The 17,497-nt window shown below is 41.4% G+C and overlaps 1 protein-coding gene across 2 annotated transcripts; it reads right to left on the reverse strand.

The window, feature by feature from the left end:
• Positions 1 to 11,486: 11,486 nt before the first annotated feature.
• On the reverse strand, positions 11,487 to 16,977 carry FST (follistatin). 2 transcript variants are annotated; one of them, XM_072136220.1, is made up of 6 exons: positions 16,752 to 16,975; positions 15,410 to 15,601; positions 14,684 to 14,902; positions 14,329 to 14,553; positions 13,535 to 13,765; positions 11,487 to 12,876 (listed from the first exon to the last, which is right to left on the reverse strand). In XM_072136220.1, exons 1-6 carry the CDS (start codon positions 16,828 to 16,830, stop codon positions 12,797 to 12,799), a joined length of 1,026 nt encoding a protein of 341 aa, XP_071992321.1. In that variant the 5' UTR covers positions 16,831 to 16,975; the 3' UTR covers positions 11,487 to 12,796. The 2 variants fall into 2 exon arrangements, with proteins under 2 accessions (XP_071992321.1, XP_071992330.1); XM_072136229.1 differs by lacking the exon at positions 11,487 to 12,876 and adding an exon at positions 12,991 to 13,136 and having other exon boundaries at positions 16,752 to 16,977.
• Positions 16,978 to 17,497: the final 520 nt, after the last annotated feature.

Raw genomic sequence — 17,497 nt, forward strand, 5'->3', positions numbered from 1 at the left:
CCTAAAAACCAAACCTCCATTTGCCTATGGACAATATCGAGGCACATTAGCACCTCATAGTAGATGTTTATGGTACTTACAAGTGTTTATTCCCTTGACATAATGTCGCCACATCTCCCTCTTCTCTTTCTGTTATGCAGACTGAACTCCGCTGAGCACCACAATGCAACTACAAGGGGCCCATTATGGACCGTTCTACACGACACACTGTATAGGACAGGACGCTGCTGTAATGATTGTGTAGTATTGACTCAGAGCTGGACACCTTTACACAAAATTGAGCAAAATATTGTAGCTTTTTCTATGTCAAAGTTTTGGTAAAAAAATTGCAGGTCAGATAACATCACGTTAGAGCAGGTTTAATAATATACAGGCAGTCCCCGGGTAACATACAAGATAGGGTCTGTAGGTTTGTTCTTAAGTTGAATTTGTATGTAAGTCGGAACTGTATATTTTATCATTGTAACTCCAGCCAAAATTTTTTTTGTCTCTGTGACAATTGGATTTTAAAAATGTTGGGTTGTCATAAGAACCAGGATTAACAATAAATCTTCATTACAGACACCTGTGATAACTGTCATAGCTGTTTATTGTAGCCTAAGGCTAAAGTACAGTAAATTACCAGAGGTCCGTTTGTAACTAGGGGTCGTCTGTAAGTCGGATGTTCTTAAGTAGGGGACCGCCTGTAATAATAATAATCTTTATTTCTATAGCGCCATCATATTCGGTAGCGCTTTACAGATTCCACATTGTGGAAGTTGCTCAACCACACCACAAAAGTAAAAAAAAAAAAGTGTGGATTTTTGTTCCTTTTCTTTATAAGACCACATTGTTTTATGAATTTGGATGTCAATGTTTTGCAAAAAATTTCAACATAACGGTGCAAAGGGACTTCCTTGGCAGCTCGGAAGCATTCCTGTGCAGTCTCATAGTTTGGCCACTTCCATGGATGTAATAAAATGGCATATTATGGTTTGTATTACAGCGCAACTCCATAAGCCCCAGGGTTGTTCTGGACAGAACGTAAGTCATTCTAGAACGTTAAGGTGATCTAATCTTGATTTTCTATGGAAGGAACCAAGTGCTGTAACATAGAGACTACGATACCAGTACAATACACAGATCTACAAGAGTCGATGTAAAATCGAAACTAAAATAATTTTTTTTTTCAACAGTGAAGATCTTGGAAGTCTATTATTACAATTATTATGAATAGCAGTTTAATGATAACACCTTCAAAATCTCATAAAAGCAATAGCTTTGTAGCTACAGGCAGTGCCCGGGTTACGTACAAGATAGGTTCCTTGGGTTTGTACTTAAGTTGAATTTGTATGTAAGTCTGAACTGTATATTTAATAATTGTAGCTCCAGACAAAATTTTTTTTGGTGTAATGGACCAAGGATTATCAATTAAACTTCATTATAGACCCTTTACAGCTAATCTTAGCAGCCTGGGGCTAAAGTAAAGCATCCAGAAAGCTTCACTAGAGGTCACGGGCGGCAGAGGGATCCGTCTGAAACTAGGGGTCGTCTGTAAGTCATGTGTCCTTAAGTAGGCGACCACTTGTATCAGGGGAGTAACTTGAGGGGGTGCAGAGGTTGCGATCACACCCGGGCCCAAGAGGTTTAGGGGCCTTATGGTGTCACTTTCCCATATGAGAAGACCATTACTATAAACCATACATTATAGTCGGGTGCCTCGCACAGACTTTGCACTGGGGCCCATCACGCTACTGACGTTACGTTACGCTACTGACTTGTATTCGTTATTAACTCCCGATATACCTGCACACTTGTCTCGACCAGGCATATGTTTTCATTGTGAGGAGAGACGTTAGCCACTGTAGGACAACTACGGTGTCTACTCACGGCTTATGTTTCTCGAGAAGAAAGGATCAGATATGTTCAAATTCATCATAACCATTCTTCTATTTTCTTGACTTCTGCCAAAATACATTAGCCAAAATCTTCATACAAATAGGATGGTTGGTGATTCCTGAAAAAATTGGCCATCCTAAGCCTAATGGAAATAAGCCCTTTAGGTTTCCATTTCACAGGTAAATATACTGTCCTTGGTCCATTACACCAAAAAAAATTTGTCTGGAGCTACAATTATTAAATATACAGTTCAGACTTACATACAAATTCAACTTAAGCACAAACCCAAGGAATCTATTTTGTACGTAACCTGGGGACTGCCTGTAGCTACAAAGCTATTGCTCACCTCAAGTTAGTCAAAAATTTTGCCAGATTTTCTCTCTTTCTTGTTTATTTTTTATGCACCATTTTTTTTTTTGTCGGTGTGGGGGTATATTGTAATTGTATGCAATAAATTGATATATCTGGATTCCTACACATATCTTTTCTTTAATTCTCTTTTTTACTTTTTAATCATGTAAATTGTTTATATGCTGTTAAATATGTAAAGGGTTTAAATAAAAAAAAAATATTATTAGCATTGTTCTGTGAACATTCCGTTTTCTGATCCAGAAGTGCCGGTTCATAGTTCCGGCTCACCCTCGCAGGTGGAGCGACGATCCTAAGCAGAGCTGTAACTAGGAGAGGCAGGGCCCCCATAGCAGATTTCCATATACACTCATGCAGTATATGCATATCACATATTCACACACAGCGACATACATTATTACATACAATGCCATATACAGACATACAACATATACAAACACATACGGTACATACACACCACACACAAATACAGCATATACACACACATACAGTATATATACACCACACACAGTATATATGCACCACACATACAGAATATACAAATACCCCAGATTGCAGGGCCCTCTCACACTGCGGGCCCCATAGTGGCTGCTACCCCTTTACTTACGCCCCTGATTCTAGTATAAAGGATGGTGCATACACTGTCATTTAGATACCATGGGTGGCTTTGCTGGTGGCCTATAAATGGCTAACACCCTCGACCGTTGTGACCAGTACAGGCGGTCCCCTACTTAAGAATACTTGACTTACAGACGACCCCTAGTTACAAATGGACCTCTGGATGTTGGTAATTTACTGTACTTTAGCCCCAGACTACAATAAACAGCTGTAACAGTTATCAATGGTGCCTGTAATTAAGCTTTATTGTTAATCCTGGTTCCTATGACAACCAAACATTTTTAAAATCCAATTGTTACAGAGACCAAAAAAATTCTGTCTTAGAATACAGTTGTAAAATATACAGTTCCGACTTGGATACAAATTCAACTTAAAGGGAACCCGTCACCACTATTTTCACAAATACAGGTAGTGGCAGGTTCCCATAGAGCTCTAATAACTATCTGACACCCTGCTTTTAGCTAAAAATTGTTCCCCTCAGATCCCCATAAAATCAGAGTTATAATCTTGCCTGGTATCTATGCAGCTTTGGAGCTAGTCCACGGGGGCGTGGCCTAATGTCATGTGACCAGGGTGACATCATCAAAGGTCCTTGAGCTACTTAATATGAAAACTATACCCCATGTACATATCTGACCACATAAAACCATCACAGCAGCCTCCATGGACTTCTACTCCTCTCCATGCCAGCTGCTGTGATTTCATGTGATAAAATATGCTGTGATTTCATGACATATATGCTTAGTGTACAGTTCCTAATGCAACAAAAGCTATAGGACTTGCGATGATGTCACCCTGGTCACATGACATTATAGCAGCATACAGAGATAGGGATGGGGAGGAGCTGCTGGATTCAGCCCGAGGAGGCCACGCCCACCTGGACTACATGTAGCCATGCTTAGTTACCAGATAAAACTATAAAGTTGAATATATGGGAATCTCAGGGGCATAATTTTTAGCTACAAGCAGGGTGTCAAATAGTTATTAGAGCTCTATAGGACCCTGTCACTAGCTGTATTTGTGAAAATAGTGGTGACGGGTTCCCTTTAAGAACAAACCTGTATGTGTTCCCATTCGGGTACCCAAACTGAACTTTAATGGGAACGGAACTGAATGGGTACACTCATCACTTATTATCGTTGTGAATTAAATAATGTAAAAAACAAAATAAGATTTAACTAGTTGATGGAAATTCAGTTACTTTCATTTATATTTTGGAATGATATTTTTTGTATGTATTCACTCCCATTCCCTTACTGTATATTTAGTTCTCAAGGCTTCCCCTGCTTATATGCGAGTATGTATTGCTGACAAGTGACGATTTTATGTCATCAAAAACCTTATAATCAGCGGAAAAAATTTGGAATTTTTGCTTGTCACTTGACTTCAGGTTTATACAGGGCAGTGCAGGCAGTCCCCGGGTTGTGTACCAGATAAGTTCCTTGGCTTTGTACATAAGTTGAATTTGTATGTAAGTCGGAACTGTATATTTTATAATTTTAGTTCCAGTGACAATTGGATTTTCAAAAATTTTTGCTGTAATGGGTCAAAGGATTTTCAATAAAACTTCATTACAGACACCTTACAGCTGATCATTGCAGTCTGGGAGTAAAGCATCCAGAAAGTATCACCAGGGGTCACAGTGGGCAGAGAGGTCCGTCTGTAACTAGGAGTCGTCTGTAAGTCGGATGCCCTTAAGTAGGGGACCACCTGTATATGTCATTTTTTAATAGGCTATTAATATACAAAATAACCCTTTGAATGATTTATGCTAATGTCGCCATCGTAAATATATACACTTGATAGTCAATGGCCATTTCACATTAGTGTTCCGGGTTACAAGATGTGTTACGATCACTACATGTCCCAGCAGACCCCATGAGCCGTGTGTAACCCCCTCTCCATTTGCACATTGCATTTGTCCTGCATCTACATCACTTAGGTAAATGTAGTTTTTTCTTTCACTGTTTTTGATAAACATTCAGACCACATGCAAGTGTTTGACTTGGAGGCCAATGCATTCTTTTCCTTATACCAGCTGACACCGGAGAGAATAACACATCTGTGAATTGTGTTAGTCTAACATCTGCAACATATATAGAAGTGTGGGTGTGTGGGCTCAGTTTATAGTGGGTGAATTTGCACAGTAAACTCGGCTCGGGAACCTGCTACAATACATATTTTATAGTTAAAAAAAAAAGTTACAAATTTCCTTTTCCGTCTGGCAAGAAGTATGGTGCAGGAGCATGGATCTTACTTGTCGCATGGTTGAATGACTTAATCAAATATACACAATATGGAAAAAATTAGGAAAATCCACAATAGAGGGTCCTGTCTGTAAAATGGCCGGTGCTGGCGATGATTTTTGTATTATAGTAATAAAGCAAAAAAAATCTGAAAATAAATAATTTTTCATGTTTTAATTTAAAGGACATCTACCACTAAGATGAAAGATTGTAAACCAAGCGCACTGATATACCGGTGTGTGCCTTCAAACTTTAAGCAAATGAGCCTTAGGGGCTCAAGGCTCAATTAAAACCTATGGAGCCTAGAACCTCATTTGCATAATTTGTAACAGGTGACAGCATCCCTATCTTGCTGCAGGTGGTGCTGCCTGAGGCAAGAGGCCCAATTCGCCTCATGGCTTGTGCACCCCTGCTCCCAGTTTCTCAGTTAGGCTATATTCACACTGCCGTTGCCCGCCCGTACCGTAGCGAACAATGGCAGTGTACGGGGAGAGGAGGAGGAGGTGAGCGCAGCTCACCCCCGCCCCTCTCCATAGGAATTAATGGCGCACGGCTCCGTACTACGGAGAAAGATTGGACATGTCCTATCTTTTTCCGGGTATGGAGCGGTACGGTGCCGCACACGTGCGGCACCGTACCGCTCCCGTAGGGCGCCGTGCACCCATTGCCGTCTATGGAGGACGTATATCGGCCGTATATACGTCGGCCGTATATACGTCCTCCATACGGTCGTGTGAATGTAGCCTTACACCAACATTCGAGAGAGAAAGATCTAGAGCACACATAACACTAGGCTACATTATGAAAAACAAGGTTCTTATTACATTTTAATCAAATTGTATAAGCCACTAACCACTTCACCTTGACCTTGTTTTAGTGATACTGTACGAAAGTGGGTGCAGTATCATATGGTGTCACCGTGACTTCAACACAGCACCAGCAGAGACCTAGACCCAGCAGCCCTGCAGTACTCTTACTGGCAGACTAAGCCCTCATGGTTCTGGGTCCCAGGTCCCCACCAGCATCACACCACAGAAATAGCAGATGCAGTACCGCACCGTGTGAACAGGTCTTGAATGATCACCATTCCCTGTTGTCTCAGAAACTGAAAGTGAGTAGAGCATTCAAGACCTGTTCACACAGTGTGGTACTTGTGGTGGCCAGAGCCATGGGGGCTTAGCCTGCTGGTATAGGCACTGGGGGGGCTGCAGGTTCTTGGTTTCTAATGAATCTGTGTTGCAGTGCCAGTGGGCGCCATGTGATGCCGCTCCAATAACACTGGGCTCATAAGATTTGTTGCAATAGTTCATTGTATAATGTGTGGATGTGCGGTCCAGATCTTTCTCTCTCCAAATGTATCAGGTACCCACACAATGTAAAATAACCCCACGAGACTTAATGGAAAGAATCACTTCACTACAACTACTACAGTCTTTCTTTTACACCATTACTGCAATACAATATATAGGGGGAGATTTATCAGAAGTGTCTGAGAGCAGAACTGTTCTTGTTACCCAAGGAAACCAATCAGAGCTCAGCTTTCATTTTCCCACAGCTTTTTATAAATTGAAAGCTGAACTCTGATTGGTTGCCATGAGCAACTACCTCAGACATTTCTGATAAATTTCTGTAGATCGGATTTTAGTAAAAGCATGAGGCTACATTCACACTGCTGCATGGGGGGGGCGTATATACGGCCGATATATGTCCCCCATAGACAGCAATGGGTGCACGGCATCCTACGATAGGACATGTCCTATCTTTTCCCGTATTACGCCGCCATGCGCCATACATCCCTATGGAGAGGGGCGGGGGGAGCAGCGCTCACCCCCTCCTCCTCTCCCCGTGCGCTGCTGCGTGCCTGCCATGCTACGGTACGGTGGGCAACGGGAGTGTGAATCTAGCCTAAGTTAAAGGACATTTACTATCAGTTTGCTGACGGTAGATGTGTCCTAATAAGAAGTTCCCAAGGAACGATGTTCCTCAGGAATTCTTTTATTATAACTAATCGACCAAGATGGAGGAAATGTAGTATTATAAAAGTTATGCTAATTACCATGGGGAGTTCAGGTTACGTCACCTGAGCGCCTAAGGGAACCTCGTATTTTAATTTATGCTCTCCCCCTGTAACGCTAGCGGTGCAGCCGGGTCCCAGCTTCCCAAGCACATAGAGCGGGGTACGGGTGGGCGCTAGCGCTACGTCAGGAGCGCATAAATTAAAATATGATGTCCTTTAAAGTAGCCATGGCTAAATGTAGCAATTGCTGTGAAATAGGAAATCTAATGTACTGGTATATGGAGGATTATTAAGTCACACTCCATTCTTTCATTCTCTGTGGATAATCTGCAGAGGTGTCTGGATGGGACTTATTGCCTGTTTTCTTACTCCACACATGCCAAGCTGGGGGTATGTGTGGATGCAGAGCCATAACTACAGCGATAGCAGCCGCTATGGGGCCCACGGTGTCAGGGGGCCCCATCATCCGACCTGACATAATAAAGACTGGAGGATGTGCACCATTATATCTATATTGTACTGCACATTGTCCAGTATAATATGTATATAACATATAGTGTGATGTATATATGCAGTATCTGTGATGTGTATATGGTGTCTGTATACACTGTATGTGAGTATGTTGCATATGGCACTGATTGTATGTATGTGTATATGCACATGAGTGTATTTATATGTGATTGTAAATCGCATGTGTGAGTGTACTAATATGTATAATTTTTAAGTGGGAAGGGGGGCCCCATGCAGTAGTCTAGGGGCCCCTGTCTCTCCTAGTTAGGCCACTGTGTAGATGGGATGATAAGGTGGAATAGATGTTGCCTGAACAAAAGTTTTCAGGCAGAAACCTTATCCCATACCTCATCTTTCAATTTGCTGATACACTTAAAATGAAACGTCAGAGAATGATGGGAGTTGTAATTCCAAGTCTTCCGGAACTGTAAGAGATGGCAGACAGTCTCAAGATGTGAGGTAGTGAATGTTTGCAATGTCTTTATTAAAGGAGACACATTATTGTGTACAGATGAGTCCGGGGATATTGATGTGACATGCGACTGTCTCTACCTGCCCTCGGATTAATCTCCTCCATCTCGCACTGTCTGTTTCCCTCTCTGGAATGATGTCTCTGGTTTCTAAATCAGATGGATCAAAAGTTCCCTCCTGTGACCGCCTGGAATGAAGTCTGCTCTGGAATCCGCCGTCTAAGCTTTGGGTTATGAATAATTGTTACCCACTTAACCTAATTGTCTCCCACTATTCCTACGTATCTATTATGGGACACAACAAGGCTGACGGATATAGACCTTCTATTTTGATGCTACATTGTTGCCAATAGGAAGATTGTGTCTGAGTCGGAATATTAACTTGCCAAGGACAGGAGACATTGATCCTAAGTATATATCATTGACCGCACGTCTCGAGTCATCATTTAACTCTTCCATGGAGTAGTTTCAGAACTTTGCCTCTGCTACATCGTTGGGTAACAGCTGTTTGATGTGTTTGCTAATATAGCTGTAGGAAACAATGGCTATTTTACAGATGATAATGAAGAGTAATTGAGTGCAAACAACCCCATTACAAAAATGAGATGTGTTTTACACCCCGCTCCACACTCAAACACAAAAGGCAATTGGAAGTGGAGTTTTATGATGATTGCTTGACACAACTAGAATAGGCAAACAAGAGGCAGTAGTTGTCGGTAATGTACACAGAGGAGCTAATGGTTTTACCAATGAATCCTTGTAGGCGGTTATCTGTTGGTGTAAAAAGTGGAGGGGGGCGATCGCACTTTACAATAGATTACACACTAGTCTCTGTTAGAGAAAGTTCTGCTAGGAGAGAAACTGCTAATCTAAGCACTTTATTCCCCTGCAGGCCTCACTCTCTCTCATTCCCCGTTCTCATCCTATGACAAAACTCCATATCTGGTGATATTAATACCTCAATCTCCCCCTCCCGTTCATCCTATCCCTAAGGGGATACATTGGACTCTCGCAGCAGAACTGTCCCATCAGCTGCAGAGTCTGAGGATTCTAGTAACCTACAGATCCCATCGGTGGAAGAACCTGGCCACCTTTGCTACAGATTCGGGCAGGATTTGTCCATGATGCCTAAAGATGAGCAAATCTAATTGTCGATTCTTAGAATCAGGCACCGAATCAAATCCGAAAATACACTTTGGACGAATTCTTCATACACGAAAATAATGGAAATTTAACAGATCAGTTAAAATGTTCATTCATTTCTATGGACTTTTGATGGTTTTTGTTATTGTCAGTTTGGTTCACGTCTGTTTGGCTTCCGTTATAGTGAAAACTGCAAATTTAAAGATTTGTAAAAACTTTAACAAAATGAGACAGGACCGTTTTATGAAAATGTTTGTGTTTTAGAGGACTAGAGGGGGCTATGTACTAAATTCCAGGACAATTAAAACAACACATCAGTTTGGACTGAAATGATTCCGACTTAATTAAAATCCTATAAAAAAATCAGCACCTTTAATGATTTGCACATTTTTATTATTAATACTACTAATAATCTTTCTTTACATAGCCGCATCATATTGCACAGCACTTTACAGATGAATCATGCCTATTTATTACCACGATGCAGTTTTAATTTAAAAAAAAAAATATATATATATATATATATATATGTATATATATATATATATATATATATATATATATATATATATATACAGGCAGTCCCCGGGTTACATACAAGATAGGTTCCATAGCTTTGTTCTTAAGTTGAATTTGTATGTGAATCAAAACTGTATATTTTATCATTGTAGCTCCAGAAATTCCCCAGTGACAATTGCAGTTTCTAAATTTTTTGCTGTAATGGGACCAAGGATTATTAATAAAGCTTCATTACAGACACCTTACAGCTGATCATTGCAGCCTGGGACTAAAGGTTCCGGAGAGCTTCTCCAGAGGTCACAGGGGGCAGTGGGGTTCGTCTTTAACTAGGGGTCCTCTGTAAGTCGGTTGTCCTTAAGTAGGGGAACGCCTATATACATATATATATGTATATATATATATATATATATATATATATATATATATATATATATATAGTGTTTGTACTATTGTCACTGCACATAAAGGTTAAAGAATGGAGATATATCTATTAGATATTTTCCAGTGCTGTTTGTAATTGGCATCGCCCTGTAAAGTTGCTAGTCGCCAGCACTGAGCGGCATAACTTTACGCCATCCCTTATCCATCGGTTTCAGACCAGACAAACAATTATACAGTACACTTACGAGGTCTGGACTGTAGTTTCAAATTACGTCTCCTCCAGATTCACTATAAGGCCCCATTCACATGACTGTATCGGTCCTGTCCTGTGGACAGCAGATAGCATATGGCCACCATATAAGTGCATTGCGTCTGGCGCAGTTGGCGAAAAAAGATAGAGCTCTATCTTTGGGCATATGTATGGCCCGGCAGCACTGCTTCCTATAGAGAGGGGTGTGGAGCACTCACCTCTCCACCCAAATGTATTCTATGCCCAAGTCTTTCAGCCTAAGACCACCACTACCTTAAGACCTCATGTGCTGTGGGTCAATACTACATGTGTCCCCCCTGTGTATGGGTAGTTACAAAACAGTGTAATTATATATTATGAAAACTTTCAGTCCCCTTTTAGTTCCAAGCTAAAATATGGGACATGAATAAGGTGTCTCATAAGAGAACTAGTGCCTTCTTATTCTAGTTTGGTGGTGACCCAACTCAAGATAAAAAAGTTTCTAAAAAGTTTTCAAAAACCAAAACAGAAAAAACATCACAATCCAGGCCGGTAAGCCTGGATTGATGGGGGTTATATATGTTAATAAAATGAAGTCGTGACCCTCTTTAAAAAGTACAATGATGTAAAGTTGCTATTAATAATCATCTCATTCTACAAATAACAAGTGTTTTTCTCTCGCACTCTTTTTTTGGCTTTTCTGCCATCAGCTCCGTCCTTAATTGGGTTTCACTTTTAATTTTGGACGGGCAATTAGGAACGTCTAGCTGTTTGTATTTCTCACTTTTTAGGGCGGTTGAGATAACTTGATAAGATTGGAAGTTGCAGAGTGCTAGACAGATGAAGTCTCCGGGAGGAGGGATGGGGAGAGACAAGACAAACGGAACTGATCTGTAGACTTAAAGACTTGAGCAAATAGCGGAGAGTTTCACTGTAGAAGGGCCCGGGATACTGTACTGATTAACCTCACACTCCATGCATAGAATGTCCTGTTTACTCCCAATCAAGGCGATAGATGTGTGCTTTGTCTAATGAATGAGCTATAGATTTAATGACTTAACCCTCCCCCTCCCTATTGTAACTACTCTATAAAACCAAATCCACACAGATTCCAGAGCTACATAGGAAATTTCCATTTTATTGTTCAACCATAATTTATTTACAAATACACTTTTATAACTTTTATATACATTGCACATTTACATGGTAAAAAAGTACAAAACTATATATTTAAATGAATTTATATTTAACTTGCCATGTTTCGAAAATATAAAATTGAATCAGAAACAAAGAAGTGTATTGTGAAAAGCAAGAAACTTGGACTGATAAAGCTCTGATATGGTTACAACCAAACCCAACAACACTGATAGTACGGCACAGGGTTCATGGATTAACGGATTAACGGGATGGCTTCCCATAGAGTCTTTGTGGTCAACGTTAGACACGTGTCCACATAAAAATGGCCGTTAAAAACAGATTTCCATGAACCTGTCTCGATATATTGATTGCAGCTTCTTTTGGTCAGTCAAGATTCCTTGTAAACAAAACCCAAAGGATGTATGTACAGGACTAAAGATAAAATCCAATAAATAAACATACTGGAACCGACATGCAAATGTGAGGAAATCAAAGAAATAGCTCTAAAAACAGGAAAAGGCTAGGTTCTGTAGACCATGAATGGCCTCGAACAATGGAAGTCATCAACCATGGGCTGCAGAACTTTGCTAACACTCAAGGCCGGATTAAAACTGGAGGGCGTATCATTTTGTAAAACCGTCCTTTTCCCTTCTCGAACCCTAAACCCCTCTTGCCGCTTCCCCCCTAAATAAGAGAGTTGGTTGTCTATACTAACGTCTATGAGAGGTATGGAGACAGTGACTCATGGTCATCTCTTAATCTCCGGGATAGGATCACGAAACAAGCATGAGGGAAGAGGTTAGGGTCCCAGAGCTGAGCTATGGCTCCAGCCATGGGTCATGATTTTTATAGGCCTGGTTACGAAAGTTGGCTAGTTGAGTAATCATAGACCTCCTTCTTGGTGATACATGCCCTAGCTCTAATCCGGCCCTGCCGACACTTACTCTATGACATCAGTGTATGGAGCGGACAGTAATGGTCAGTTATAAGGAATGGACTTACACGAAAAAAGCAGAACTTTACAAGCAAAGGTTTCTCACAATAAATAACACTGCTCTCCCTTTGACGAATATATTTCTTCAAAACAAGGTGTACAGTCAAAAAAAAAAACAAAAAAAAACAGACATTTTATGTATAAATTATAAAACATGACACAGTATAAATAAATGTCTACCAGACTCAACTATATGTATACTTTTTTTTTCTTCCTCAAAATAAATAAGCATACACCTATATACAGTATGGACATCATTCCTTGCCAAAGGCTGTTCCAACAGTTTTACCAGTGGACTGAAGATAATGGGAAGCTGTAGTCGGTGTCTTCCTCTTCCTCTTCGTCCTCAGGATCTTCATTAATGGCTATATAGGGGAATATAGGGGAGCTGTTGTTTAAATAAGGACAACAACAGCGCAGAAGCTCAGTGCATGATTGTTTTTGTTTGTTTTTGCCCTCTGAACAGCCATAAAACAGCGTTGCATTGTATGTGACTTGCAGCGATGCGTTTCGGCATCAACTTTTTTTTTTTAATTAATACTTTTTGTTTTTTTAATTAATCTATGAAGTCTTAACTGCAGAAAGTTCTGAAGAACCCAATGGATCAGGCTTTTATTGCAGGTTCCTGTAATCAGACAAAAAGCGCTCGTGTTCTAGGTGTACTGCTTGTGTCCTCAGAGTTAGTAGCGGCCGCTGCGCAAAGACAGGGACCGGATCAACCGGTGAATCTCATGGAGTTAGATCACTCAAAAGCGTTAATGAAGCATTCAGCGAAGCACATAGAAGCAAAAATTAGAAAAATAGAGGGAAAGATATTCTCAGGCAACCCCTAGTAAATAGAAAGTATAGCTTTTCCCGCACAAGAGGCATAGTCATAGTCTGGCAAGGCAGCTTCCCTGCTAGTAAAGGAACACGATAAATAGCTAGCCATTGTGCCGGTATCCAATTCTCTCTAGTCTTCATTACGGAGGGGTTGCCTTTCGAAATCTTAGATTGGATTTTGGTTTGCGGTAAGTCACTTACAGTTGCAAGATCCGGTGTGTTTGACTTCCAAAAGTATACCCAACGAGCAGGCGGCCTGCTTCATCGCACACTCGCTGGGGTAGGTGGTATTATCACTGGCGCAAACCGCTTCATCAGACTTGCTCTCCGGGCAGTAATCATCACAGGCGGCGCAGCGCCCTCTGCCCACTCTGCTGTCCCACAGGCACTTCTTACCCACGCTGCACTTGATATCTTCACACGACTTGGCCTCTGCAAATGCGAATCACATGTCAGTAATCTCTCCGGAGCAAACAACACGCACATCTTTATGACCTCCTCCACCTCCCCCATACACAGTCATGATGACTTGCTATCTCAATACTCATTGTAAGAAATTATTCATTTTTAGAATGAAAAAGATAATTTAGATGCCGACTAATAAAGTTTTTGTTACTATCAGTATTGGTTTATATCGGTATGAGATTACTAGATATTTAGCAAAAACTGAACATATATATATAATGGGGCAGATCTCTGTTACCTATCGATTATGTTTTCAAGTCAAAACAAGAGTTTCCAAAATCCTCAACAATGTTTGTTATAGTTTGTAATCCAATTTCATACTCATGTATGGATCTCAGTTGCAATATCGGACACAACCCATTCACGTTGTGCCGTTTCGAGACAAAAAGTAAAACTTTTTGTTCCAAATCAAGAAACCCCTTGAGGGTTTCCAGTTTCAATGTAGTACCAAAACTATATGCAAATCTATGATACTATCAGTTAATTATCCACCAAGAAATATCATGCTTTCTGACAGGTGAGATACTTACTTATACATTTTCCCTCGTATGCCAAACCAATAGACCTGCCCAGAAGACAGGTGGCTTTCCGAAGGTGGCAAGCGCTGGCATATGTAATCCCATCATTTCCGCATAGATATTGCTCCGGGGAGGTAGGCTCGGGGCAGTGCCGATGACAAGTCACGCAGTAGGCGTTATTGGTTTGGTCCACCACACACGTGGAGGTTCCTGGACATAGGACGTCTCTACATGTCTCTGCAATAAACATAGAGAACAGAGCCATGAGCTTCATTGAAAGCCATTACTACCAACATCAACATGTTTACAGAAATCAGACGGGCAGCTATAGCGGGGCTCACATTACTCAGTAACATTTGGGACATACTTTTGCATTTGCCTTGATACTGCACATCCAGCTCCGGGACGCCTTTGCACTTGGCCTTGAGTAGAGCACATTCGTCCTTGTACGTTTTGCCATCCAGCCCACACACGGGGCCTTTCCAGGTGATATTGGAGCAATCCGGGGCACAAACACACCTTGGCTTATTTTTCTTATTCATTTTACATTTTTTCCCGGGTCCACAATCCACGTTTTCACACGTTTCTGTTTAGAAATAAACGCCACTATGAGCTTACAATACAACAGATGTAATCCAAAATGAAACAGTGTATCCATAAGTATCACGCAATGCGGAGATACAATGCACAAAACTGTAATGAACCCAGAAATGCAACCAGGGAAAGAACTCCATGAGAGAGGGAGCACAAGTTCTTCCAGAAATCTGCTTGGAAATTGAGTGCAGATGTCCCCCCCTTCACTGCTTTAATAAATCCCCCTGTGAAAACTAACACTTAATAATCAACTCTAGGTGGCCACAATGTGCAACCCCAGACTATGTAGGATCTCAGGTATGTATGTACAGGGGTATGTCAAATACAGAACAGCTTGTAGAACTTATCCCTAATGGCTGTGGTGTGATCTATGGGAAACAGACCCCCCCCACCTACCCGCCTTCCCACTCTATAGACACTACCGTTATATATTAACCCATTGATAACATGCTGGGATCCAATGTCTATAAACAAGAACACTGGGATGGTGGTGCCCTACCTTTGCAGGGTATGCAGTGCGGCGCTCCTCCGTTGAATATCATCCACTTGAATAGCGTGCTGTTGGGTACGTCTTCCTCGGTCCAGGAGGTGCCCAGTCTGCCAGTTTTGCAGCATTCCTCTTTGCTCAGTTCGGTCCTGTAGAGAACCTGGCATCGTCCGTTCTTGGATTGCTGAAGCCAACAGTTCCCAGCTGCAATACATAGCGCCCCAGCCATATCAGTGTCACTGAGCGACGACCCAGACAAAACACGTGTGCTCTGCACTACTTCCACTAGACTGTTTACTTTTATTTTGTCCTGTTTCATAACCCGCAGTAGTAATCCCAGCCTATCCCCAGACACACCGCGCACGGTGCACGGGTTAACCCCTTGAGATGAGAGCAGAGCACAGCTCGGCAGATCCCACACAGCTCCCCATATATAAACAGCATCAAGTGCCTTCATCCTAAGTGATTCAATTCCATTCTGTGCCATTATGTTGCAATCTGAGTGGGCTCCGGGACGCTTGCACATTCTTTCGACATATCCGATCGAGCTGGACCCCACACAACAATAACACAACTTAAAAGTGAAATAAAGAGCAAAAAGAAAAAGGAACAACCGAGCTGACGCTCCACACTCAGGAAAAAAATTAAAGGGGCAAGGGAGCTAAAGTGAGTGCAACTTATAGAATGAACTGCTGATATCAACCACAGATATGGATCTGCAAGTCCTCACAACTTATAATATAACAAGATCGCATAATAATATACGATATAAAATAATCGGGGGTCATTACACTAAGCATCAATGATGGGAGAACATAACTATAACATGACAATATCTATAAAATAAATATTTATAAAATATATCTGTATTTATTTAGAATACAAATATAATAATATAAAATAATAAATCTATAAAAAATAAGCAACACACTAATCTCTTATCTCAATCCAACTGTATAATATTAATCATTCATAAAAAAAAATCTCTAAAACAACCAGATAACCGGGAGCCATCCGTCAAATCCGATATTCTTCCTATTGTCACCATTAAAAGCCTCCAGCTCCAAATCATAACAATGTGTTACATTATAACTAGCAGCAGATAAGCTTTTAACATAAGATCAGAAAACTCTAAAAAAACACAAGTCTCCAAAAGTCTTGGAAAGAAAAAGTGAAGAATCTCCCCCCCCCCCCCCCAAAAAAAAAAATAAAACTCAGAGGTCCACTTTCTAAACTTTGGAAAAAAGTACTGAGAAGATTTGTAGCAATTTGTTTCCTATCCTGTTACAAGTATAAAACCAAAAAATTGCTCAAAAAAATCCCCTAAAATGATTAGAGGAGGTGATGTGCTTACCCTGGACAGTGTGATCTTCCATGAAATGACACAGACACATAGTCAGTAGAAGTCCTAGCAAGCCCTGGCGATGTAACATCCTCAGTCCAGAGCCAGTGAGAGGAGATGTGATGGTGGAGGAGTGTGATCTCTCTATTGAATGAACGTCAGGCTATGCAGTCTCTCTTTAAATCTATAAGGGGGTCTTAGCTGTCTGGTGGGCGGTCTCCAGTGTGTGTGTATGAGAGTGTGTGTGTGTCTCTCTGTGTTTTGGGGGTGGGGAATTTTAACAAATTCACAGTGAATCAGGTGACATTTTTGTATGTGTGTGTGTGTGTTTTGAGAATTTTATTTTTTTTGACGTTTTTTATTTGTTGCCAACAAGAGATAATGTTGGGCATGGAAGTAGTGAGGAGGGTGGGCAGCACCCCAGCACCCTCTGCCAGTGTTACTAGCGCTGTCTGGAGTATTAGGCTGTGTAGGCGGCCTCTATTCACACATAATGAACTTCTATAGGGCCAGTCTATTAGGCACAGCCTGGCACCCTGCCCTCCAACTTGGCGGACTCTCATTTAGAACATTTTTTGGCACAGCTGAATGAAACTGAGCCGAGGCGATATTTCCCTTTATGCTGTCCCTGGAGGAGACAGAGCAGTCTGCCGCCCGCATTCCTGGGCACTGCCAGCCGGGCACCTCTGCCCTCCCTGATAGCGGCCACACAGCGCCGGGCTGCCAGGGAAGGGACCATGACAAGGGGGATAGCGGGC

This window comes from Engystomops pustulosus, chromosome 1, assembly GCF_040894005.1.
Source record: "Engystomops pustulosus chromosome 1, aEngPut4.maternal, whole genome shotgun sequence".
NCBI lineage: Eukaryota > Metazoa > Chordata > Amphibia > Anura > Leptodactylidae > Engystomops > Engystomops pustulosus.

Bases quoted from the DNA above. Each gene is read 5' to 3' on its own strand.
- FST (XM_072136220.1), bottom strand. From the start codon at position 16,830: ATGTTACATCGCCAGGGCTTGCTAGGACTTCTACTGACTATGTGTCTG. The intron at 15,602-16,751 runs GTAAGCACATCA...TATGTATTGCAG, and splicing joins GGAAGATCACACTGTCCAGG to CTGGGAACTGTTGGCTTCAG. The intron at 14,903-15,409 runs GTAGGGCACCAC...ATTTCTAAACAG, and splicing joins GCACTGCATACCCTGCAAAG to AAACGTGTGAAAACGTGGAT.